At 43.4% G+C, this 24,631-nt stretch overlaps 1 protein-coding gene across 1 annotated transcript in view; it reads right to left on the reverse strand.

Annotated features, from left to right (window-relative positions):
• The window catches only part of NSMCE1 (NSE1 homolog, SMC5-SMC6 complex component), a 42,889-nt gene extending 19,698 nt beyond the window's left edge, over positions 1–23,191 (reverse strand). The window contains exons 1-2 of the mRNA XM_023192905.3: positions 23,105–23,191; positions 10,946–11,092 (exon numbers count right to left, since the gene is read on the reverse strand). Coding sequence (XP_023048673.1) covers positions 10,946–11,081 — 136 coding nt within the window. The 5' untranslated portion in view covers positions 11,082–11,092; positions 23,105–23,191. The remainder of the gene's footprint in view (positions 1–10,945; positions 11,093–23,104) is intronic.
• Between the last annotated feature and the right edge of the window lie 1,440 nt (positions 23,192–24,631).

The raw sequence follows: 24,631 nt of genomic DNA on the forward strand, positions 1-24,631 counted from the left end.
AACTTTAGACATTTTTACCTAACTTGTCCTTAAAACAATAGATAATTTAAAACCTCATAAAAATTAACATAAAACATAATAACAGGCATAATTAGTTCTAAAATGTTAGTGCTGGAGAGTATAGAACTGTACCTCATAGCAATCTGGCAACCATAAAACAAGAATGAATTTGGGAAGTATTTTAAAACTAATAGTAAAAATGGGATGAAGAATGGGATTATTTTTTGAAACAGGGTCTTGCTCTGTCACCCAGCTGGAGAGCACTGGCACGATCTTGGCTCACTGCCACCTCTGCCTCCCTGCCACCTCTGCCTCCCAGGCTCAAGCAATCCTCCCACCTCAGCCTCTGAGTAGCTGTGATTACAGGCTCATGCCACCAGACCCAACTAATTTTTTTATTTTATGTAGATACAGTGTTTCGCCATGTTGCCCAGGTTTGTCTCAAACTCCTTGAGCTTGAGTGATCTGCCTGCTGTGGCCGCCCAAACTGCTGGAATTACAGGCATGAGCCAAGAATCAGAACTGGGCCAAGAATGAGACATTTACCTTGTCTCTAAGTACCTCCCTGCAATATACTTACTAATCACACAGAAAAAGAGTAATTGTACACTGGAGAAACTGGCTGACCCCATCAGCACCATAGCCAACCTGGTAGGATGCAGAGAGAACACAACACCACTTCCATATTATATCTGCAAAATTAAAAGGCATAACCTAGATCTAATTAGGAGGAAGCTCCAGACAAACCTAAGCTGAAGAACATTCTACAAATAGCACATGTGGCTACTGAGCACTTAAAATCGGGCCAGTCTAAACTAAGTGTAAAATACATATTGGATTGCAAATACATATTTCCGTCACCCCCAATATGGTTTGGCTGTGTCCCCACCCAAATCTCATCTTGAATTATAGTTCCCATAATCCAAACATGTCGTGGGAGGGGCCTGGTGGGAGGTAATTGAATCATGGGGGCAGTTACCCTCATGCTGTTCTTGTGACAGTAAGTGAATTCTCAAGAGATCTGACAGTTTTATAAGGGGCTTTTCCCCTTTTGCTCGGCACTTCTCCTTCCTGCCTGCCACCATGTGAAGAAAGATGTGTTTGCTTCCCCTTCCACCATGATTGTAAGTTTCCTGAGGCCTCCCAGCCATGCTGAACTGTGAGTCAATTAAATTTATTTCCTTTATAAATTACCCAGCCTCTGGTATGTCTTTATTAGCAGCATGAGAATGGACTAATACACTCACCAAGTTTCCTTGTGCCTCTTTGTAATCCCCCTCACCTACCCATTCTATCCCTCCTCTGTGCCATCCCATGCAACCACTGAACCATCCTGTCATTACAGTCAGGTACGCATTGTCTAGAATTTCACATAAATGACTTCATATGGCTGGGCACGGTGGCTCACGCCTGTAATCCTAGCACTTTGGGAGGCCGAGGCGGGTAGATCATGAGGTGAAGGGATCAAGACCATCCTGGCTAACACGCTGAAACCCTGTCTCTACTAGAAATACAAAAAAATTAGCCAGACGTGGTGGCACGCACCTGTAGTCCCAGCTACTCAGGAGGCTGAGGCAGGAGAATCGCTTGAACCCAGGAGGCGGAGGTTGCAGTGAGCGGAGATTGCATGACTGCACTCCAGCCTGGGTGACAGAGCTTCATTCGCCTAGCTTCTTCCACTGAGCAAAATCATTCTGAGATTCATTCATATTCTAGCATGTAGCAATAGCTCACTTACTTTTATTGCTAAGTAGTCTGGATTTATTGCAGTCTGTTCATCTGTTCACCTGGACAATTAGGTGTTCACATCTGGTGCCATTACAAATAAAGATACTCTATCTCTACACAAGCATTTGTGCAGGCAAATAGCTTCATATCTCTTGAGTAAATGCCTAAGAGAGGAATGCCTGAATCTTAGGAAATTGCCACACTGTTTTCCTAAATGGCTGTCCCATTTTACATTCCCAACAGTAGTATATGAGAGTTCCAGTTCCTCCACATTCTCACCAATACTTGCCTTGCAGAGTCTTTTTCATTTTAGCCATTTGAATACACATGCAGTGGTAGCTCACAATGGCGTGATCTTAGCTCACTGCAAGCTCCGTGTCCCAGGTTCAAACGATTCTTCTGCCTCAGCCTCCCAAGTAGCTGGGACTACAGGCACCCGCCACCACACCTGGCTAAATTTTGTATTTTTACTAGAGACAGGATTTCACCCTGTTGGCCAGGATGGTCTCAATCTTCTGACCTTGTGATCTGCCCGCCTGGGCCTCCCAAACTGCTGGGATTACAGGTGTGAGCCACCGTGCCCAGCCTGCATTTTTTTAATGTCTAATGATGCTGAGCATCTGTTCATGTGCTCATCTGCCATCTGTACAACTGATCTGCAGTGTTCAAATCTTTTGCACATTTCTTATTGGGTTGTATGCTTTTTCTTTTCTTTTTCTTTTTTTGAGACAGGATCTCCCTCTGTTACCCAAGCTGAAGTGCAGTGGCACAATCTCAGCTCACTCCAACCTCTGCCTCCCAGGCTCAAGCCACCCTCCCACATCAGCCCCCCAAGTAGCTGAAACTACAGGAGCACGCCACCTCACCTGGCTAATTTGGTATTTTTTTGTAGAGACGGAGTTGTGCCATGTTGCCCAGGCTGGTCTCAAACTCCTGAGCTCAAGCAATCCACCCGCTTCAGCCTCCCAGAGTGCTGGGATTACAGGTGTGAGCCACCGTGCCCAGCCGGGTTGAATGTTTTCTTATTGTTGAGCTCTGAGAATTCTCTATATATTCTGAGTACAAGTCATTCATTAAATATATTATTTGCAAATATTTTCTCTTAGTATTTTGCTTGTCTTTTCAGTCTCTAAAGAGTATTTTTTAATGTAAATTTTTAATTGTGAAGTCCAATGTATCGATTCATTCTCTTATGGAGGACGCTTTTGGTGTTGGAGCCAAGAAATCTTGGACTAATCACGGTCACAGAGGTTTTCTCCTATGTTTTCTTCTGGAAGTTTTATAGTTTCAGGTTTTACATGTAGGTCTATGACTCATTTTGAGATAATTTTTGTATTTGGTGCAAAGTATGGCCTGCAGTTCATTTTTTGATTATGGATATCCAATTATTCCAGTACTCATTTTGGCAAAGACTATTTCCACTAAATTACCTTTACATTTCTGTCAAAAATCAGCTGTCCACCTATGTGTGGGTCTGTATCTAGCTCTCTATTTTTTTCCCTTCATCTGTTTGTCCATCATTACATTACTACCACACTGTCTTGATAGGACAGTCATACAGTAAGTCTTGAAATCAGGCAGGGTTCCTCTCCAAGTTTGATTGTCTTTTTCAAAGTAGTTTTGGCTCTTCTAGGTCCTTTACATTTCCACGTGAATTTCAGAATCAGCTTGTTAATTTTTATAAAAAGCCTTGCTGGGATCTAACTGGGATTTATTTGAATCCAAAGATCAATTTGGGGAGAACTGATACCTTAACAGTACTGAATTTCCCAGCCCATGAACATGCTATGTCTTTCCATTTATTTAAATCTCCTTTGACTTCTCCCAACAATGTTTTGTAGTCTTCAGTGTATGGGTCTAACACGTTTTTGCCAGATCTATTCCTAAGCATTTCTTATTTTTAATGTTATCATAAATGATGCTATTTTTACATTTCAATTTCTGATTATCCATTGCCAGCATATAGAAAAACAATTGGTATTCGTATATTGATCTTGTATCCTACAACTGTACTAAACTCACTTAGTAGTTCTAGAAGATTTTTTGTAGATTCCATCAGATTTTCTACGCTGATAATCATGTTGCCTGTGAACTGACAGCTTTACTGTATCGTCCTTTCCAATCCAGCTACCTTTTGTTTCTTTTTCTTGCCTGAGGACACCAGCTAGAACGAAAGTGGTGAGAACAGACCTACTTGTCTTGTTCCTGAGATTACAGGAAAAGTATTCAGTCTTTCACCATTAAGAGTGATGTTAGCTGTAGGTTTTACAGAGACCCCCCTTATCAGGTTAAGGAAGTTCCCTTCCTTGCTCACTTTGCTGAGGGTATTGTTTTTATTTTTTTTATTATTATTATTTTTTAAACTCTGGGTAAAAGGTCAGGTGCAGTGGCTCATGCCTGTAATCCCAGCACTTTGAGAAGTCAAGGCAGGGAGATCACTTGAGGCCAGGAGTTCAAGACCAGCCTGGCCAACATGGTGAAACCCCACCTCTACTAAAAATACAAAAATACATCAGGCGTGGTGGCGCATCCCTGTAATCCCAGCTACTTGGGAGGCAGAGGCGGGAGAACTGCTTAAACCCAGGAGGCGGAGGTTGTAGCGAGCTGAGATCGCACCACTGCCCTCCAGCCTGGGAGGCTTTTTCGAGACTCTGTCTCAAAAGTAAAATAAAATAATAAAATAAATAAAATTTATTTAATTTTAATTTTTTGAGACGGAGTTTCACTCTTGTTACCCAGGCTGGAGTGCAATGGCATGATCTCGGCTCACTGTAATCTGTGCCTCCCAGGTTCAAGCGATTCTCCTGCCTCAGCCTCCCAAGCAGCAGGGATTACAGGCATGCACCATCATGCCTGGCTAATTTTGTATTTTTATTAGACACGGGGTTCCTCCATGTTGGTCAGGCTGGTCTCGAGCTCCTGACCTCAGCTGATCCGACTGCCTCGGCCTCCTAAAGTGCTGGGATTACAGGTGTGAGCCACCGTGCCCCGCCTTAATTTTAATTATTTTAAAAATATAAATATAAATAAAACTCTGTAGAGTTCAGACTCCTCACTTGTGCTCTAAGCCTATTTACCCTGTTCATCCCCTGCTACTTAGAATCCCTTAGCTTCCTATAAAAAACTTTCTGCTACATCCCACCAGGGCAGACATGAGATTTTGTCAAGTGCTTTTTCTGTACCTATTGAGATAAACACAAGATTTTTCTTTCTTAGTTTAATATGGTGAATTACACTGAGTTTCAAATATTAATACTAAATCAACCCTGCAAAATCAGGATCAACCCTACTTGGTTATGTTGTACCATCCTTTGTAAACACTGTTAGATGAGATTTGCCACAGTTGGGTTTAGCATGTTAACATCTATGCTCACGAGGAGTCTTGACTGGGGTTTTCCTTCCTCGCAGTGTCTTTGGTTTTGGTATCAGAATCATGTAGGTCTCATAGAATTAGTTGTAACATATTCTCTTCAATTTTACAGAAAAGTTTGGGTAGAAATGGTGTGAGTTCTTCCTTAAATGTTTGGGCCGGGCACTATTCCCAGCTCTGTGAATAGCTGGCATTGTTTTCTCTAATCCTTCAACTAGTTCTCTCCCTGACCTTAAGAAGTTTTCTTGCTCATCAGTTCTCAGCGGGATCCTTGAGTGGAGGGGCACTTTGGACATCTCAAGTTTTCTCTCTGTGCACCTCTAATCTACCTTATACTCCCTTGTAAGTACTCTGTCCTGCAACCTCTACCTGCCTTAGTCTCCCTGAACTCTCATCTCCATCTCCTCAACGCAGGGAGGCTGCCTAGCTCTGCCTGGGTTTCCCCTGTGCCATGGCCTAGAAACTTTCTAAAGGCACTGAGCTGGGGCAGCTGTACTGCTCACTCCCACTATTGCTTGTGGCAGAAGAAAGTTAGTTGGTCTTTCCCCCAGGTTCCTGGTACAGAACGTCTAAACACCTTACAGTTCCCTGAGTCATATGGGTGATAGAAGCATCTTTTGTTCTAATGAGGCAACTTTTGGCAGGCCCCTAGGATGGGGGCTGGTCACCAGAATGACCAAGCCTCAATCAAAAACATGGAACTTTCGGCCCCATTCCCCAATATCTGGGGAGAAGAGAGGGACTAGAGATGGAAGCACTCGTCAACAGCCAGTGACTGATCAATCATGCCTGTGTAAAGAAACCTCCATAGAAACCCCAGAATGGCCAGGCGCGGTGGCTAAATATTTCAAATCATTTCTAATGGTGTATTCACAATTTTGTGGGATGATTTTTCTTAGAGTGTGCCAAATTCAATAATCAACAGGCCCCATTAAACCTGAAACTGGGCTGGGTGCGGTGGCTCACGCCTGTAATCCCAACATTTTGGGAGGCTGAAGCGGGATGATCACTTGAGCCTCGGTGTTCGAGACCAGCCTAGGCAACAGAAGAAGATCCCTGTGTCTACAAATAATTTAAAAATTAGCTGGGTGCGGTGGCTCATGCCTGTAATCCCAGCACTTTGGGAGGTGGAGGCGGGCATATCGCCTGAGGTCAGGAGTTCGAGACCAGCCTGGTCAACATGGTAAAACCCCGTCTCTATTAAAAATACAAAAATTAGCTGGGTGTGGTGGCGGGCGCCTGTAATCCCAGCTACTCAGGAGGCTGAGGCAGGAAAATTGCTTGAACCCGGGAGGCGGAGATTGCAGTGAGCCGAAACCGTGCCATTGCACTCCAGCCTGGATGACAAGAGTGAAACTCCGTCTCAAAAAAAAAGAAAAGAAAAAAGAAACCCCGAAACAACAGGATTTGGAGAGTTTCAGGTTATTAAACACACAGAGGCACTGAGACGGTGGTGCACCTAGAGAGGGCACGGAAACTCCATGCCAGCCCCACCTCCCACAGCTGGCCCTATGATCTCTCCTGCGTGGCTATTCCTGAGTTGCAGCCTTTATAAAAAAAACCACGTAAGTAAAAACGTAAGTAAAGTGTTCTCCTGAGTTCTATGAATCATTCTAGAAAATTATCAAACACGAAGAGGGAGTTATGGGAACCCCTGATGTATAGCCATTGGTCAGAAGTACAGGTAGCCCGGGACTTAAAACCAGCATCTTAAATTGGGTCAGTCTTATGACACTGAGCCCTTTAATTTGTGGGATCTGATGCTAACTCCAGGCAGATAGTGTCAGAATTCAACTGAATCATTGAATGCCCAGTTGTTATCTAGAGAACTGGAGAAGTAGTGTTAGAAAAGATACCACATCAAGTGTCAAGAGAAAAAGAAACCATCATTGCCCATCTCTCAAAAGATCACTGTCCTTCACTGACCAATGTCCGGTGTTTTACATTTTGTCCATTTTTGAATTGTTTCAGGCAAGAAGGTGTATTGAGCCCTGTTGCTCCATACTGGCCGAAAGTGGAAAACCTCAAACCCAAGCCTTCTCCACCACCCACAAGGCCCCCTGTGCCTACTTCTATCAAGGAGGCCTATATTGGAATCATCTGACCCCTCGTCTGTATGACTCATGAGAGCCACGGTAAAATAAAAATTTAATCTCTGAGTCACCAGTCCCTAGCACAGAGGCCTGGCTCACTTGAGATTCTAGGGAAGTTTTGCTGGTTGAATGAACGTATGTGTGGATGCAAGCCCTGGCTCAAAAAATCTAAGGTCCTCTATGAACACAGGTTCCCCAGCGCCATTCTGAAAGGCTCGACCCAAGGTCTGCACTGAACTTGAGAACAAAATCTAAACTCTTCACTAGCCAGGAGAATTGAGGACTTTGTTTCCCCTTAATGACAGTAAGAAGAGAACCCAAACCAAAGCCCAGAATAAGAAGTGCTTTGATAAACTGGACAAACACCCTGGGAAACGGCAATTAGAATGACTTGCAATTTCAATCACTCCTTTATTTCATAATTTTCCTAGAAGCTAAATATTTTTCTAGTTGGTACAAGGGGACTTTCCTGGCCATTTCTTCAAAAGATAGGAAATTAATAATATTGGGTCTTGCAAGTATTCACTTAAGTTTAGATAATTTCTGTCATTTCTTGTTTAAAATCTCCCTAATAACAAGAACATGCAGTAACAAGTTTTTTGACATTTTTCTTAAATGAGGATAGGAGAAAACAGACTGTACTACCCTGTTCACCCTGGCCATAACCATATCTAGGTGCAAAGAAATGGTATACAGTGTGAACGATAAACCAATTCCTAGACACATTCTACAGGACTTTCCTAAATTAGATCATAACCATTTTAAAGGTCAAATAAAGGCAAAAACACTTTCAGTCTTAGTACCAAGGCATCACGTGGCTCCTTGCAGTGAGCTGTGAAACTTCCCCACCAACATTAAAGTTTACAGTCAAGACTCACGGGAGAAAAAAAAAAAGAAAAAGACTAAATTGTCATGTAAATAAGAGATTCAGGATTAACACAAGCATTCTTTTATTTTTTTTGAGATAAGGGCTCACTGTGTTGCCCAGGCTGAAGTGCAGTGGTACAATCTCAGCTCACTGCAACCCCGACCTCGTCTGCTCAAGCGATCCTCCTGCCTCAGCTTCCTGGGTAGCTAGGAGGTGTGCGCCAGCACACCTGGCTAATTTTTTGTATTTTTGGTAGAGACTGGGTTTCACCATGTTGCTCAGGCTGAAGACAAGCGTTCTTATGGCCATCTCTGGAGGATATTGAGGGGTAGGTTTAAAGCCCAACCATGCTTTTTTTTTTTTTTGATACACGGTTTCGCTGTGTTGCCCAGGCTGGAGTGCAGTGGCACGATCTCAGCTCACTGCAGCATCTGCCTCCCAGGTTCAAGCGATTCTCCTGCCTCAGCCTCGCAAGTAGCTGGGACTACAGGCATGCACCACCACACCCGGCTACTTTTTGTATTTTTAGTAGAGATGGGGTGTCACCATGTTGACCAGGCTGGTCTTTAACTCCTGACCTCAGGTGATCCATCCCCCTCGGCCTCCCAAAGTGTTAGGATTTCAGGCGTGAGCCACCACACCTGGCCACTACCATGCTTTTTAAAGAGCAAGAGAAACTAGCTTGACAGGTATAACATCCCCTTTCAATAGAAAAGTCTCTCACCAAAGATCCTTCTCTGCCAGTGCAACTACGGCACATCTACTTTCACCACAGGGATGGTTCTCAAACCTAGCACTGTCTATCTCACTCTCTGCTTTGAATACTTCGAGGTCCACACTGTCCGCAGAAGTAAAAAACCATTACTATGGTGTACAGGGTTCTTCACGATCTGCAAACCTACACACGAAAAGAATGTATTCTCTTCCCACACATCATATATTTCTGTCTAGGGATTCCCAGGGTAAGTTATCAGTAGGTCAATTAGGTTTGGATGCACAGAATTAAACACAGTTCAAGAGGCTAACCTGTTCCTGGCATTACTGAGCTCCCAGAATTCCCCATGGAACACCTCCATGGACCAGTGCTCCGGAGAACGCAGATGCTACTCTCCACACACTTCAAACTGCTTCTTCTCTGTCTAACATACCACCTTCTTTTATTTCTCCTTCCTTTGCACACCTTGAAAGAATATTTGTTTCTGTTCTGTCTCCCCCTTCTTACTCCCATTCACCACTCACCTCTCTGGGATCAGGCTTTGAACTCTAACAGGCTGCAGAAACTGCAGTGCTCCGAATGTGGCACCTACCTTTTTTCGTGTCTCTTCACATTCTGAAAAGTACAAAACGATGTTCATCATTTATGAATGCATTTGCATGCAAAGGCAAAAAAGTGGCCGGGAAGAAGATGTAATGCGCTCATGAGGTGCTTGCCTTTGGAGACAGGAGGGACACCTTTTCTGGTGTCCCTTCGCCCTGTCACATCTCACTGCAAGGAGTTACAGGATGCCTGAGGACTAAGAACGAAAGTATCTTTTTGCCTTTTTTGTGTGTCCCTTTGCCTGTGTACTTGGTCCCTGTGTACCTGTACACGCCCTTTCTCACACCTCTTGGCTTGGCTCACCTCTATGTCATTTTTTCTATTTTTCTTTTGAAAATTAAAAATACAGAGAGAAAGGCAGAATAAAAACCAAACGCCTGCATTCCCATTCATCAGAGGTGACAACCATGAGACCACACTAATTAATGTCATGTTGTTAGGCTAATAATGTAATAATGTCACGTTGGCTTCAAGACTTTTCTTTTTAATCAAAGACCATAACAGGATAAAAGTGAAGGTCCTGTGATCTCTGCTGACAGCCCACTCCCACTCTGCCTCTCCTCACAAGCACCTCACAAGTGTCCTGCATCTTCTTCCAGTCCACTTTTATGCCTTTACATGCAAATGCATTCATAACCAATGAAAAATCATTTTGTACTTCACAAAAAACAACATAATCACATCATACAATAAGCATAACTCATCACCTTTGTCACTGCATAAAATCTAATCAGTAAGATCTACCCATACTGGCAGGCAACTCAACAATATCTGCCAATACTAATTCAACTGATCTATCAACACTGATTCTATTGCTTCTTCCGCCACCTCCAGTTACTAAGAACTTAGCACCAGGCCCTGTCTCCAAGGGCTTCTTATTTGCCCCTCCCAGTGGCCCCCTAAGATGCCCCAAATGCCTTCAGCTGACACAGGGCAGGGACACACTCTCCAAGTCTGGCCCAGTCTAAGGCTGTGCCCTTAAGTGTTATGCTAAGCTGCCCCATTTTTTTGTTTTATAATTTGCTTTCTTTTTTTTAAATAAAAAAATAGAGAGGGTCTCGCTACACTGCCCAGGCTGGTCCCAAACTCCTGGCCTCAAGCAATCCTCCCACCTTGATTCCCAGAGTGCAGGAATAACGGTGTGAGCCACTGCACCCGGCCAAGCTGCCCTGAGTCCACCAATAGCCCACTAGGCACTGTCTCTGTGCCGGGTGTCTTGTACATATCATGTCTCTCAATTCCCTGAACCACACACTTACTTACGTGTTAAGTACAATTACTATTCCCACTTTAGAGACACAGAAACTGAGACTGGGGCAGGTCCTGGAGGCTTGGTGTGAACCACAACTATACAGCTTTAGACTCCAAGTTTTTATCTACAGGGCTAAATGTCAGGTTTACTTGGGAAAAAAAAAAAAGTGGAAGATGGGCCCGTGTAAGACTGTGAAGAGGCTTGAATGCTCAGCTCAGAAGTACCAGTTAACAAGTTATATGGTATTGTACCTAAGTCACTGGTCCCCGATCAACACAGCACCAGAGTGCCCTGGGAACAGGGAAACGGTACTCACGGTCATGGACCTTGTAGCAGTGCCTCTGCAAGCGCTTCACGTCCCATTCCTCTAGCACGCCATGGGTCATCAGCAACTGGAGGAAGCGCCGGTGGACATCTGTCATGACGCCCATTCTCTTTGTGCTACTCTGCATGTGGGAACGAACTGAAAAGGAAGTAAATGACACTAGTCATCCCCAAGCACATCAAAGCAATGTCCTGGGTCTTATACTAATTTACATTAACAAATATAAATTTGCTATCATTTTAAAGTCATTCTTCATGCTGATTACTACAAAGGTGAGAAGAAGAACACGAGTCACAGCAAATCAGGACTGGGCAGTGATAAGAGGTGTGGATTCTGGAGCTAGAATGCCGGGATTCAGGGCCTGGCTCTCCCACTTACCAGGCATGTGAAATTGAGCAAATTAGTCCCCACGGGGCTTCGGTTTCTGATCGGTAAAGTGGGAATAATGATAGAAACGTCCTCTGCAGAATTGCTATGAAGATTAGATGGGTTAATACATGTAACAGCCTGGTAACACAGTAAGCACTAAATAAGTGTGAGCTATTTTTACTATTAGGCAATTCTGGGTCTAATCCTTGGCTGAGCCTTTTACCAAATCTATGGCCTTGGAGAAATTTAGCAGAGGCCCCGTTTTTTCACCATAAAATTATAATCAAGTTCATTACTGAGAGAACTGCTAATAAACACTTAATAAATGTTAGTTTCCTCCTCTCCCCAAATCGCTAACAAAACAACTATCATGGGAGGACTTCAGGCTATTTTTTAAATCTCCTGCGTGCTAACAAAATGGGATCTTTCCGCAAACCACAAAGATCACAGCTAATAAAAGTATTCCACAAGCCTTGATCAAAACACTGGCTACTGCCATGGAGCACGCACGCACTGCAGGGGCTAAGAATGTGGATTTGGAACTAAACAGGAAGCACTGAGACCAGAAAGTCCCAGACCTGCCCGATCTTAAGAATTTCCTAAAGTGTATATTAACAACACAGATTCTCAAACCCTTTCCTGGATGTTCTGACTGCAGTGGGTCCTGGAATTCTAAGGTGTTTACATTCATTTTAGGTGATATCATGATCTGACAAGAAGTTCACTGGTGCCTTGGGCAAATACAGCACGCAAACATTTTTAGCTAACAATGCTCAGCCTCCCTAAGGCCCAGTCTTTTCATCTCCAAAACAGGGAAACTAGTAGCTATCTTAAAGGCAGAGGAAGTCTAAATGAATCACAACTACCAAAGGCTTGCCAAGCACCTGGCACATAAGAGATACACAAGACTGCTAATTACTGTTCTTTTTTTCTTTTTTTTTTTTTTTTTTTAATCTGAGATGGAGTCTCGCTCTGTTGCCCAGGCTGGAGTGCAGTGGCATGATCTTGGCTCACTACAACCTCTGCCTCCCGGGTTCCAGTGATTCTCCTGCCTCAGCCTCCCAAGTAGCTGGGACTACACGTGCCCACCACTGTGCCTGGCTAATTTTCGTATTTTTAGTAGAGACAGGTTTCACCATGTTGGCCAGGCTAGTCTCGAACTCCTGACCTCAGGCGATCCACCTGCCTCAGCCTCCCAAAGGGCTGGGATTACAGGTGTAAGCCACGGGGCCTGGCCAGTGCTGTTCTTTAACAGCATCCTCAGCTGGACCTCAGGGCTGGGAAAATGCACCATCTCATAACCAGTTCCTCCAACTGCCTGCTAGAAAAACATCCTCCATCTCACCAAATCTGCACCTCAACAAAGCCTACATTAGACTCATCCTCTCCTTCCACCTCCTTAGCCCCTTTCCTCTCCTAAGTCCTTCTCTTTGCAAATCATCTGGTGTGGACAGTGCAGTCCACACAACCATACCACACACCTGAGCATCAAACTCTGGTCCTCCTCTCCCTAAACCTCAAATCCAGCCAGTCATCAACTTTATTTCCTATCACTAGGGCCATTCCATGTTGATGTACTTGGCACCCCTGTATTTGCCAGTGGTTGCTCTGGGCACAGGGATAGAATGTGCCAGGCTAAAAATCTGGACTTGTATCCTGTAAACAAAGGATCTCTACAAACTAAAGGTCTCGAAGCAGGAAGACAGTGTTGCCTAGCTGTGTTTTAGGAAGATTATCCCCTTTGGCACCATGGAGGTGTAGAGGAAAGAAATGGGAGGCAAAGGCTCCAGAAAGCAGTCTCCTGAAGGGATCCTACAAAAGGGGATGAGGTATCACTGAGGCTTGGCAGTGGGGACAAATGATTTGAATCACGGCCATCGTGATCCCATCAAATCTCAAGCAGAATAAACTCCAAAATATCCACCTAGGTACATCCTTGTAAAAGAACATAATACCAGAGATTAAACACAATCAAGGAAAAAGTCAGATGACTTCTAAAGAGCAACAAGTAGACTGCTGGCTGCTACCACAATGGCAACAATGGCAGCCGGTCACAGTGGAAACACGTCTTCTATGCTGGGAGGGGTGTCTCAACAGAGAATTCTACAACCAGCTAAAGACGGAGGGTAAGACAAAAACATTTCCAAACCACGAAAAACTGAAAGAGCAAGTGACCAGCAGATGCTCCCTAAGGAAATTCCAAAGCATATAGTTCAGGAAGAAAGAAAGGGATACACGCTGGAAGGTCTAAAATGCAGGGTAGAATCAAGAGCAAAAAAAGTTGGTAAATATGCGGTTAAATCCAAGTTAACTGTATAAAACAGTAAAAATCAGAAGAAATGCTTCTATCTTTTAAAAAAGTTTTTAATACCACAGTAAAAAGAATGAGGTTTTAAAAAAACTAAATACACAAAAATAATAACATAAATGGGAGGTGAGCTATCACTGGGATTAGTGTCCTAATAGCCCTGTGATGGTCAGTAGAATCTGGACATTAATAAATTTTACACTTGCATTTTACCATTTCTAGAGTAACAACTTTGTAAAAAACAAATAGTGTATATAATTTCCAAATGGTAAAGAGGAATAATGTAATGAGAAAAAATGATCACTTAACCCTAAAGGTGGCAACAAAGGAAAGGAAAAAAAACCAGGATAGGAAAAACAAACACAAAAAAACAAAGTAAGTCAGGAGAAATAATCCACCTAGATTAGTAATAACAATGAATAAAAATAGAGTAAATGTTCCAGCTTATACCAGATTTAAAACCTTATCAAATTAATAATGAATAAAATCTACCTCTATAAGAGTTCCTTATAGGCTGGGCACAGTGAGCTGAGGAGTTCAAAACCAGCTTGAGCAACATGGCAAAACCCCATCTCTACAAAAAATACAAAAATCAGCTGGGCACGGTGTCACACCTCCATATTCCCAGCTATTTAGGAGGCTAAGGTGGGAAGATTGCTTGAGCCAGGGAGGTCAAGGCTGCAGTGAACCGTGATCACACCACTGCACTCCAGGCTGGGCAACAGAGTGAGATCCTGTCTCAAAAAAAAAAAAGGTTGGGGGCGCTGGTCATGGTGGCTCACACCTATAATCCTAGCACTGAGAGGCCAAGGCAGGTGAATCACCTGAGGTCAGGAGGTGGACACCAGCCTAGCCAACATGGTGAAACCCCGTTTCTACTAAAAATACAAAAATTAGCCAGGTGTGGTGGCGCGAGCTATAGTCCCAGCTACTCAGGAGGCCGAGGCGTGAGAATCACTGGAACGCGGCAGGCAGAGGTTGCAGGGAGCTGAGATGGTGCCACTGCACCCCAGCCTGGGCGACAAAGCAAGACTCAGTCTCAAAAAAACAAAACAAAACAAAAACAACAACAATAACAAAAAGAAGCTATAAAAAGAACTGCAAATTAAATCCAAAGAAAGGTAAAATAAGAAAATAATAAGGCCAGGCGCGGTGGCTCACGCCTGTAATCCCAGCACTTTGGAAGGCAGAGGCAGGTGGATCACAAGGTCAGGAGATCAAGACCATCCTGGCTAACCTGTCTCTACTAAAAATACAAAAAACTAGCTGGGTGAGGTGGCGGGCACCTGTAGTCTCAGCTACTCGGGAAGCTGAGGCGGGAATGGAGTCAACCCGGGAGGTGGAACTTGCAGTGAGCTGAGATCGGACCACTGCACTCCAGCCTGGGCGACAGTCTCAAAAAAATAAAAAATAAAAATAAAAGAAAATAATAAAGGGCAGAAATTAATAAAGACTGAAAATAAGCATATATCTAAGGTCAACAAAACCAAAATTATTCTTTGAAAAAACATAATAAAAGTGAAAAACTACCAACAAGATTTTGCAAGAGCTAAAACTTATAAACAATATTTGAAAAAAAAAGAAATTAACTGCAGATGAGACAAACATCTGCAATTAAGATACTTAAAAATATTATCAATAATTTATAATAATTAACCTGAAATTTAACTATGTAAAAAGTCACAGGAAATTTATTCAAAACTAATGAATGAATTATCTGAAAACCTAAACATTCCTATAACTATTAATGACATTTTATAGAAAATCCATCTTCTCACAAAGAAAACTTCAGGTCCCAATGACTTTATCAAGAAGTTCTACCAAACATTCTAAAAACAAATCATTTCAAATGTTACAAAATCTTAGAGCCAGAAAAAAAGCAAACCCTCCCCAGCCCATCTGATAAGGCTAACCTATTGTGGCCCTGAAACCTAACAAGGATTTCAAAAGAAGGGAAAATCACAAGCCAGTATCTTTTATGAACACAGCTGCAGTATGTCCTAAGCAAACTGCTAACAAACTTAATCCAGATATGTAAAAGGAATGATATATCATCACTTAGGTTTATTCCAGCAATGGTTTAACATCTAAAAATCAATCAATGTAAGTCACCACATTAATAAAGGAAAAAGCATTTTAAAATTCACACAGGGCGGAGCGCAGTGGCTCACGCCTGTAATCGTAGCACTTTGGGAGGCCATGGTGGGCAGATCACCTGAGGTCAGCAGCTAAGAGGCTAGCCTGGCCAACATGGTGAAACCCCATCACTACCAAAAACATAAAAATTAGTTGGGCGTGGTGGTGTGCGCCTGTAATCCCAGTTACTCAGGAAGCTGAGGCAGGAGAATCACTGGAACCTGGAAGGCAGAGGTTGCAGTGAGCCGAGATCACGCCATTGGACTCCAGCCTGAGCAACAGAGTGAGACTCCATCTCAAAAATAAATAGATAAATAAATAGTCAAAATGGAACCAAAACAGAGCCTGAATAGCCGAAGCAATCCTAAGCAAAAAGAACAAAGCTGGAGGCATCATGTTACCTGACTTCAAACTATACTACAGGGCTAAACAGCATGGTGCTGGTAGAAAAACAGGGACATACACCAACGGAACAGAATAGAGAGCCCAAAAATAAGGCCACACACCTACGACCACCTGATCCTTGACAAAGATGACAAAAACAAGCAATGGGGAAAAGACTCCCTATTCAATACATGGTGCTGGGATAAGTGGCTAGCCATATGTGAAGACTGAGGCTGGACCCCATCCTTACAGCACATACAGGAATCAACTCAAGATGGATTAAAGACTTAAATGTAAGACCTAAAACTATAAAATCCCTAGAAGGCAACCTAGGCAATACCATCCTGGACATAGAACAGGCAAAGATCTCAGGACAAAGACACCAAAAGCAATCACAACAAAAGCAGAAATTGACAAATGGGATCTCATTACACTTAGGAGCTTCTGCACAGCAAAAGAAGCTATCAACCGAGTAAACAGACAACCTACAAAATGGGAGAAAATATTTGCAAACTATTTACAAGAGAAAATCAGCCCCATTAACAACTGGGCAAAGGACTTGAACGGACACTTTTCAAAAGAAGACATACATGCAGCCAACAAGCATATGAAAAAAGAAAGCTCAGTATCACTGATCGTTAGAGAAATGCAAATCAAAACCACACTAAGATACCATCTCACATCAATCAGAATGGCTATTATCAAAATGTCAAAAAATAACAGATGCTGGCAAGGTTGCAGAGAAAAGGGAACCTTATACACTGTTGGTGGGAGTGTAAATTAGTTAAACCACTATAGAAAGCAGTGTGGGCCGGGCGCAGTGGCTCAAGCCTGTAATCCCAGCACTTTGGGAGGCCGAGACGGGCGGATCACGAGGTTAGGAGATCGAGACCATCCTGGCTAACACAGTGAAACCCCGTCTCTACTAAAAAATACAAAAACTAGCCGGGCGAGGTGGCGCACACCTGTAGTCCCAGCTACTCGGGAGGCTGAGGCAGGAGAATAGCATGAACCCGGGAGACGGAGCTTGCAGTGAGCTGAGATCCGGCCACTGCACTCCAGCCTGGGCGACAGAGCGAGACTCTGTCTCAAAAAAAAAAAAAAAGAAAAAGAAAAAAAGAAAGCAGTGTGGCGATTCCTCAAAGAGCTAAAAGGAGAACTACCATTTGACCCAGCAACCCCATTACTGGGTATGTAGCAGAGGAATAGAAATATTCTACACATGCACAGGAATGTTCACTGCAGCCCTATTCACAGAAGTAAAGACACGGAATCAACCTAAATGCCCATCAATGACAGACTGGATAAAGAAAATGTGGTCCATATACACCATGGAACACGACGCAGTCATAAAGAGGAATGAGCTGATGTCTTTTGCAGGAACATGGATGAAACTGGAGACTATTATCCTCTGTAAGCTAACACAGGAATAGAAAACCAAATACCACATTCTCACTTATAAGGGGGAGTTAAATGATGAAAACTTACGAACACAAAGAAGGAAACAACAGACACTGGGGTCTATTTGAGGGTGGAGGGTGAGAGGAAGAAGAAGGGCAGAAAATATAACTATTGGGTACTGGGCTTAATTCCTGGGTGATTAAAAAGGCTGTACAACAAACTCCTATGACGTGAGTTTACCTGTCTAATAAACCTTCATGTGTACTGCCAAACCTAAGTTTTTTTAAAAAAGCATATGATCATCTTAATGATGCAGAATATACAATTGATAAAATTCAACATGTATCTACACCAAAAACAAATTTGAAATTGAAGAAAATATTTTTATCTACTAAGTGACATCTATAAAAAACCTGCAGCAAACGTCATAGGGAAAAATGAAATGTTGACAGCAATCACTTTAAAAACCAAATTGACCCAATGCAATTGAATCAACGCAATTGCAATCAAAATCCCAACAGGCTTTGTGTACGTGTGTGTGTGATTTGACAAGATGATTCTAAAAATTTACATAGAAAACACAAAGGCAAAACAGCAAAGACATTCCTGGGAGAAGATAAAGGCAGGAGGACTTGTCCTACCAGCTATAAAGACTTCTCATATTGGCTGGGCGCAGTGGCTCATGCCTGTAATCCCAACACGTTGGGAGGCTGACGTGGGCAGACAGCGTGAGCCCAAGAGTTCAACACCAGCCTGGGCAATATGGTGAAACCCTGCCTCTACTAAAAATAAAAATTAGAAAAAAATTTGCTGGGCATGATGGTACACGCCTGTAGTCCCAGGTACTCGTGATACTGAGGTGGGAGGACTGCTTCAGCTCGGGATGTCGAGGCTACAGTGAGTCATGATTGTACCACTGCACTCCAGCCAGGGTGACAGAGTGAGACCCTGTCTAAAAACAAACCAAAACAAAAAAAAGCACTTCTTATAAAGCTAGAGTAACGAGTAAAGTGTGGTAATGGTACAGAGATAGACAAATAAGACCAATGAATGGAACAGAACAGAGAACTCACAAACAGAAAGGTACACGTACATGGATACTTGACGGTGGAGGGAAGCAAACTTTCCAATAAAAGGTGCCAGGAAAACTTGTATCCATATGTGAAAAAATGAATAAAATTTGATTCTTACCTCATACTATACACAAACATCAATTCTGAAGGGATAAGGTCATAATAAGGAAAAATACTATAAGACTTTTAGACAATATAGAGAACATATTTATCACCTGAGGGTAGGGAAGGATTTCTTTAAGAGATACAAAAAGTACAGGTCATAAAGGAATATACTGATAAATTTGACTTTTGTTAAAGTTAAGGGCCTGTATTCATCAAAAATACCAGAAAGGTGGGGGTTAGGGGATACAAACTGGAGGGTATTTAGAACAAACATAAGCTACACAATACAAAAGATTCATATTCAGACTATATAAGGAATTTCTACAAATCAGCATGGGAAAGACAACTGTGAAAGAAAAATGGGCAACAGAAATTTTACAAAAAGAGGATGCATAAATGATGAATAAATACGGAAAAAAGATGCTCAATCTCAATGTTATCAGATAAATGATTATTAAAACCACAGTGAGGGAATGTCTTAGCCACCACCAGATAGGCAAAAATTGTAAAAGAATGTCTGAGGCTGAAACTTTCCTCTGTTGCTGGAAGAGTATAAATTCCTTTTTTTTTTTTTTGAGACAGGGTCTCACTCTGTTGCCCAGACTAGAATGAAATGACACAGTCATAGCTCACCACAGCCTTGACCTTGTGGGCTCAATCGATCCTCTGATCTCAGACCCCCCTAGAAGCTGTGACTACAGGCACACACCACTATGCCCAGCTAATTTTTGTATTTTTTGTAGAGATGGGGTCTCACCTTTTGCCCCAGCTGGTCTCATACTACTGGACTCAAGCGATCCACCCAACTTGGCCTACCAAAGTGCTGGGATTACAGGTGTGAGCCACCACACCAGGCTGAGTATAAATTACTGTAACCATTTCAGATAACAGTTGATATTACTAGCAAATTTGCATATCCCCAGAAATCTATTAGGTGTATACCTTACAGAAACTTCCACTTTTGCGCTAGGAAATATGCTTTTACAGAAGCACTGTGTAATAACAAAAGTCTGGCAACAGTATAAATGCCTACCAACTGAAGAACTACATTAAAACAATATAATTACCCCATAGAATTCAAATCAGCAATGAAGATAAAGTAGAGCTCCTCACATCAACACACATGCTTCTCAAAAAGATAACATTAAGTGCAACAAGTCACACAAAATATATTTTAGAATCCTATCATATAAAATCGAAAACTCAGCAAAAGCATACATTATATTCATTAGAGATACGTACATACATCATAAAAACTACAAAGCAAAACAAGGGAACAAGTAACACAATATTCAGAGTGGTGGTTATCTTCGAGGAGGGAAGAAAAGATTCAGTGGGGGGGTTTGGGGATCTGAAAATGTCTGTTTCTTAACTTGGTGGCAGGTACATGAGTGTTCATTTCCTTTTTGTCCTTCAAACTTACACTTCCACACAATTGTATAGGTATGTTACATACAGTGTTTTTAAATGTGATGGGCTGGGCATGGTGATTCACACCTGTAATCTCAATACTTTGGGAGGTCAAGGCGGGGGGACTGCTTGAGACCAGGACTTTAGGACCAGCCTGGGCAACATAGCAAGATCCACTCACTACAAAAAAAAGAAAAAGTAACGTGAATATATTAAATAACAGCCAAAATAAATGTAAATGAGAATGAGAACAGGATAGGATTGAATGCTATGATTAGGTGGAAAAGGGGCGGGAAAGTAGGAGTGGAAGAAAGACAACCATAAGTTTGTTTATGCATATTGTATCCCTTGTCTCTATGAGAAGAGACTGTGGAGAGAATGGTGGGGTTAGCCATAGACATACATGTATTAGCTACTTAAATAATTTTATTTTATACAAAAATTAGCCAGGCGTGGTGGTGCACGCCTGTAATCCCAGCTGCTCAGGAGGCTGAGGCAGGAGAATCGCTTGAACCCAGGAGGTGGAGGTTGCAGCGAGCCAAGGTCGCACCACTGCACTCCAGCCTGGGTAACAGGGCAAGACTCCATCACAGAAAGAAAAAATATATATATATTTTTTGTATTAATTAAAAGTTTATTGGCTTTAAATGTACATCAGTAAATTTTTAAATGCTAAGAATTTATGATAAAAGAATACCGAACCAAAACATCAAAGAAAATAGAGGCTCATCAGCATGATTTCAATATATTTTCCCAGATAAACATTTATTTTTTTTAAGTCTATGCCTTTTTATTTAAGAACAAAAACTCCCTAAATTCAACGTATAGAACTGAAATTTTTTTTTTAACTAAGCCCAGAAAACTGGGGCTCATAAAATAAAGGCACAATGTGGGCAGCAAAAGTAAAAAGGAGAAAAAATGGGAGAAAAATTGGTTTTAATCCCATGTATAACATATTGTCTTGTTTTGCTTTTGTTTTAGACAATTTAAGGCAGAATTATCTCTCTGCAATCCTGCAGATAAATCCTAGTATTTTAGCTTTAAGTTTCAAGAGTTCAGATATACAGATAAACCAACTAAAGAAAACCTTTCTAAGGCTTTGAAGCATTATATAAATCTTTAAAATTCCTATCACCCACATTTTAAGAAATATATCTATACTTTTAATCAATTAATACATTTAATTAATTTAATAAATTTATTTAAATTTAGTAATTTTAAAATAGCAATGTTTGTGGAATAAGTAAATCTCATACCATTCGTGCAGGTGCTAACACAATTCTAGTGCTTTACATGCACCTCATTTAACCCTAACCAGAACCACCTTATGAGCAAAGGATCACTGACCCCATCTTACAGATGAGGAAACTGAGACTAAGAGGGCACAAGGTGACACACAAGAGTTGGTGGCAGAGAGAGACGTGACCATACAACAGCACGGTTCCTGTTCTCAAAGACACTCTCTTATCCAGCGAGAGTGAGAAAAGTGAGTGAACAGAACAACTACAATCCAGGTCCCTCATCTGCAACCCTCAAATCTAAAAAGGTATGAATACTAGTGCATGATTGGATGCAGGGGGGAAAAAAAACAAGTCTGAATACCAAAACTTGTTTCTTACGTTGGAAAACTTGACCTGACTTAAGGTGAGGCTATGTATGGTTATTTATCCCAACAGCGTAAATATATGCATATCTTTTTTTTTTTTTTTTTGAGACGGAGTCTCGCTCTGTCGCCCAGGCTGGAGTGCAGTGGCGCGATCTCGGCTCACTGCAAGCTCCGCCTCCCGGGTTCATGCCATTCTCCGGCCTCAGCCTCCGGGTAGCTGGGACTACAGGCGCCCGCCACCACGCCTGGCTAATTTTTTGTATTTTCAGTAGAGACGGGGTTTCACCGTGTTAGCCAGGATGGTCTCGATCTCCTGACCTCCTGATCCGCCCGTCTCGGCCTCCCAAAGTGCTGGGATTACAGGCTTGAGCCACCACGCCCGGCCATCTTTTTTGTTTTTAGACGGAGTTTCGCTCTTGTTGCCTCAGCTGGAGTGAAGTGGGGCGATCCTTGCTCACTGCAACCTTCGCCTCCCTGGTTCAAGTGATTCTCCTGCCTCAGCCTCCCGCCTCAGCCTCCCGAGTAGCTGGTAGTACAGGCACACGCCACCACGCCCGGCTAATTTTTTGTATTTTTAGTTGAGGCGGGGTTTCGCCATTTTAGCCAGGCTGGTCTCGAACTCTGGACCTCAGGTGATTTGCCCGCCTCAGCCTCCCAAAGTGCTGGGATTACAGGGGTGAGCCACCGCGACCCGGTCAATATAATATATGCATATCTTCATATCTTTAGCTGTGGAAAGGGTCGTGTATTTGATTGCAAGCCGCTGCTCCAGTCCCCACTGAGGGTGAAACCTAACATAGAACATACGCATTTTACCTTTCCAAAGTCCAAGAAATCCTCGATTTTAAACGCATCTGGCCTCGGGACTGTAACACAAGCGGCTGCGGACTTGTACAAAGTGAGAAACTCCGTACACAAAACAGAGGGGAGCACCGACGGCGGCGGGACAGACAGGGTGGTCGGCGAAGGCTGTGTTTTCCATAGATGTAATCACAGTTTGAACCGAATTTTATATTTTGCTTTTTCACCTATTACGATGAAAAGTATCCTTACCTGTTAAATCGTAATTACGATTAAAAATATTTTTCACTAAATAGTACGATTTTGAGATGTCTGCGTGTGTGTTGCGGAAGGAGATCCCAGTCCGCTGCCTTCTGCGGCCCCTCTCTGGGCCTCAGTTTCCCCATCAAGAAGGGGGAACCCCAAGACCCCTGTCCCCGAGTTCCACAGCCCACGGGGACCGACCACGGGGACGGACCCCACTGCCTGTCTCGCCCACCCCACCTTCCGTCCTCCCCTCGCCTTCCTCGAAGTTCCTCTTCTTTCCCCTCTACCCGCTAGCGCCCCGCGTTACCCACCAGGGCGCCCAGGCGCACCCCGCGCTGAGCTAGCCGATACGGTCGCAAGGAGGACTCTTCTTCCTTTGGGGCGGGGCGAACGCGAACGCGGCGTTCCCATTGGTGACCTGCAGCCGATTCTCCCGTCCGTTGGGTGACGCACTTCCGGTTTTCCGTTCTTGCCGTTTCCCTGGTGTTTCCGCCTGGTGGGTTAGATCCCAAATTACGCGGATTACCGCACCGCTCTCCATCCTTAATCATGGGAAGGGGCTTCCACTTGTCGCCCTCCGCCTCCTGCACCTCAGTGACTTCCCTGACCAAGGAGGAAGAATCGGCGTGCAGCCCGTGCTTCCCTCAATGGCCACGATTCCGCCGGCACAATGTAGTGCCCTGCCCCAGGCCTCAGTTTCCCCATCTGTGGAACTGACAGTGCGGCCTCGTAGTCAAAAATGTGGACTCTGGCCGGACGCGGTGGCTCACGCCTGTAGTCCCAGCACTTTGGGAGACCAAGGCAGGCCGACCACTTGAGGTCAGGAGTTAGAGACCAACTTTGCCAACATGATGAAACCCCGTCCCTACTAAAAGTACAAAAATTAGCAGGGCGTGGTGGTGTGTGCCTGTAATCCCAGCTACTCGGGAGGCTGAGGCAGGAGAATGGCTTGAAACCGAGAGGCAGAGGTTGCAGTAAGCCAGATCGCATCACAGCACTCAAGCCTGGGTGACAGAGCAAGACTCAGTCTCAAAAAAAAGAAAAGAAAAATGTGGACTCTGTGGTCATATAGCCTGAGCTAGAATCCTGGCTCTGCCACTTACTAGTTGGCAGGAACTTGGGCAAGTCATTGAGCCTCAGTTTCCTCTTCCATTAAATGGGGATATTAGTCCTTGCAAAATAGTGTTGGTGAGATTTACAAGAGATAATGACACCTATATCAGGTGCTTAGCATAGCCACCGAAAAGTGTCACATGGGAGTGCTGATTAAATGTTAACTATTATCTTACCTAGGGATTGTGAGAAAGCAAGTGAAATTACTCTTGGAAGTGAATAGACTGCTTTGAATCTTCAAGGCATTAATTTTCCAAACGTTTGTATTCTATCCCTAGTCTGAGAGCTAGGGATGCAGCCTAGCAAGGGAAACAGGTAACTAATATAGAACAGCGGTACCTGCAAATGTCTGTCTCTGTGAGGATAACTCAAATACAGGCTTGGTCACTCACCACCCCTGTGATCTTGGACAACCTCTTTTATTTTTTTTGAGACGGAGTCTCACTCTGACCCCCAGGCTGGCGTGCAGTGGCGCATCTCGGCTCACTGCAAGCTCTGCCTCCCGGGCACACACCATTCTCCTGCCTCAGCCTCCCAAGTAGCTGGGGCTACGGGCGCCCACCACCACGCCCGGCTAATTTTTGTATTTTTAGTAGAGACGGGGTTTCACCGTGTTAGCCAGAATGGTCTCCATCTCCTGGCCTCATGATCCGCCCGCCTCGGCCTCCCAAAGTGCTGGGATTACAGGCGTGAGCCACCACGCCCGGCCTGATGTTGGACAACCT

This window comes from Piliocolobus tephrosceles, chromosome 17 (genome assembly GCF_002776525.5).
Source record: "Piliocolobus tephrosceles isolate RC106 chromosome 17, ASM277652v3, whole genome shotgun sequence".
NCBI classification, from domain to species: Eukaryota; Metazoa; Chordata; class Mammalia; order Primates; family Cercopithecidae; genus Piliocolobus; species Piliocolobus tephrosceles.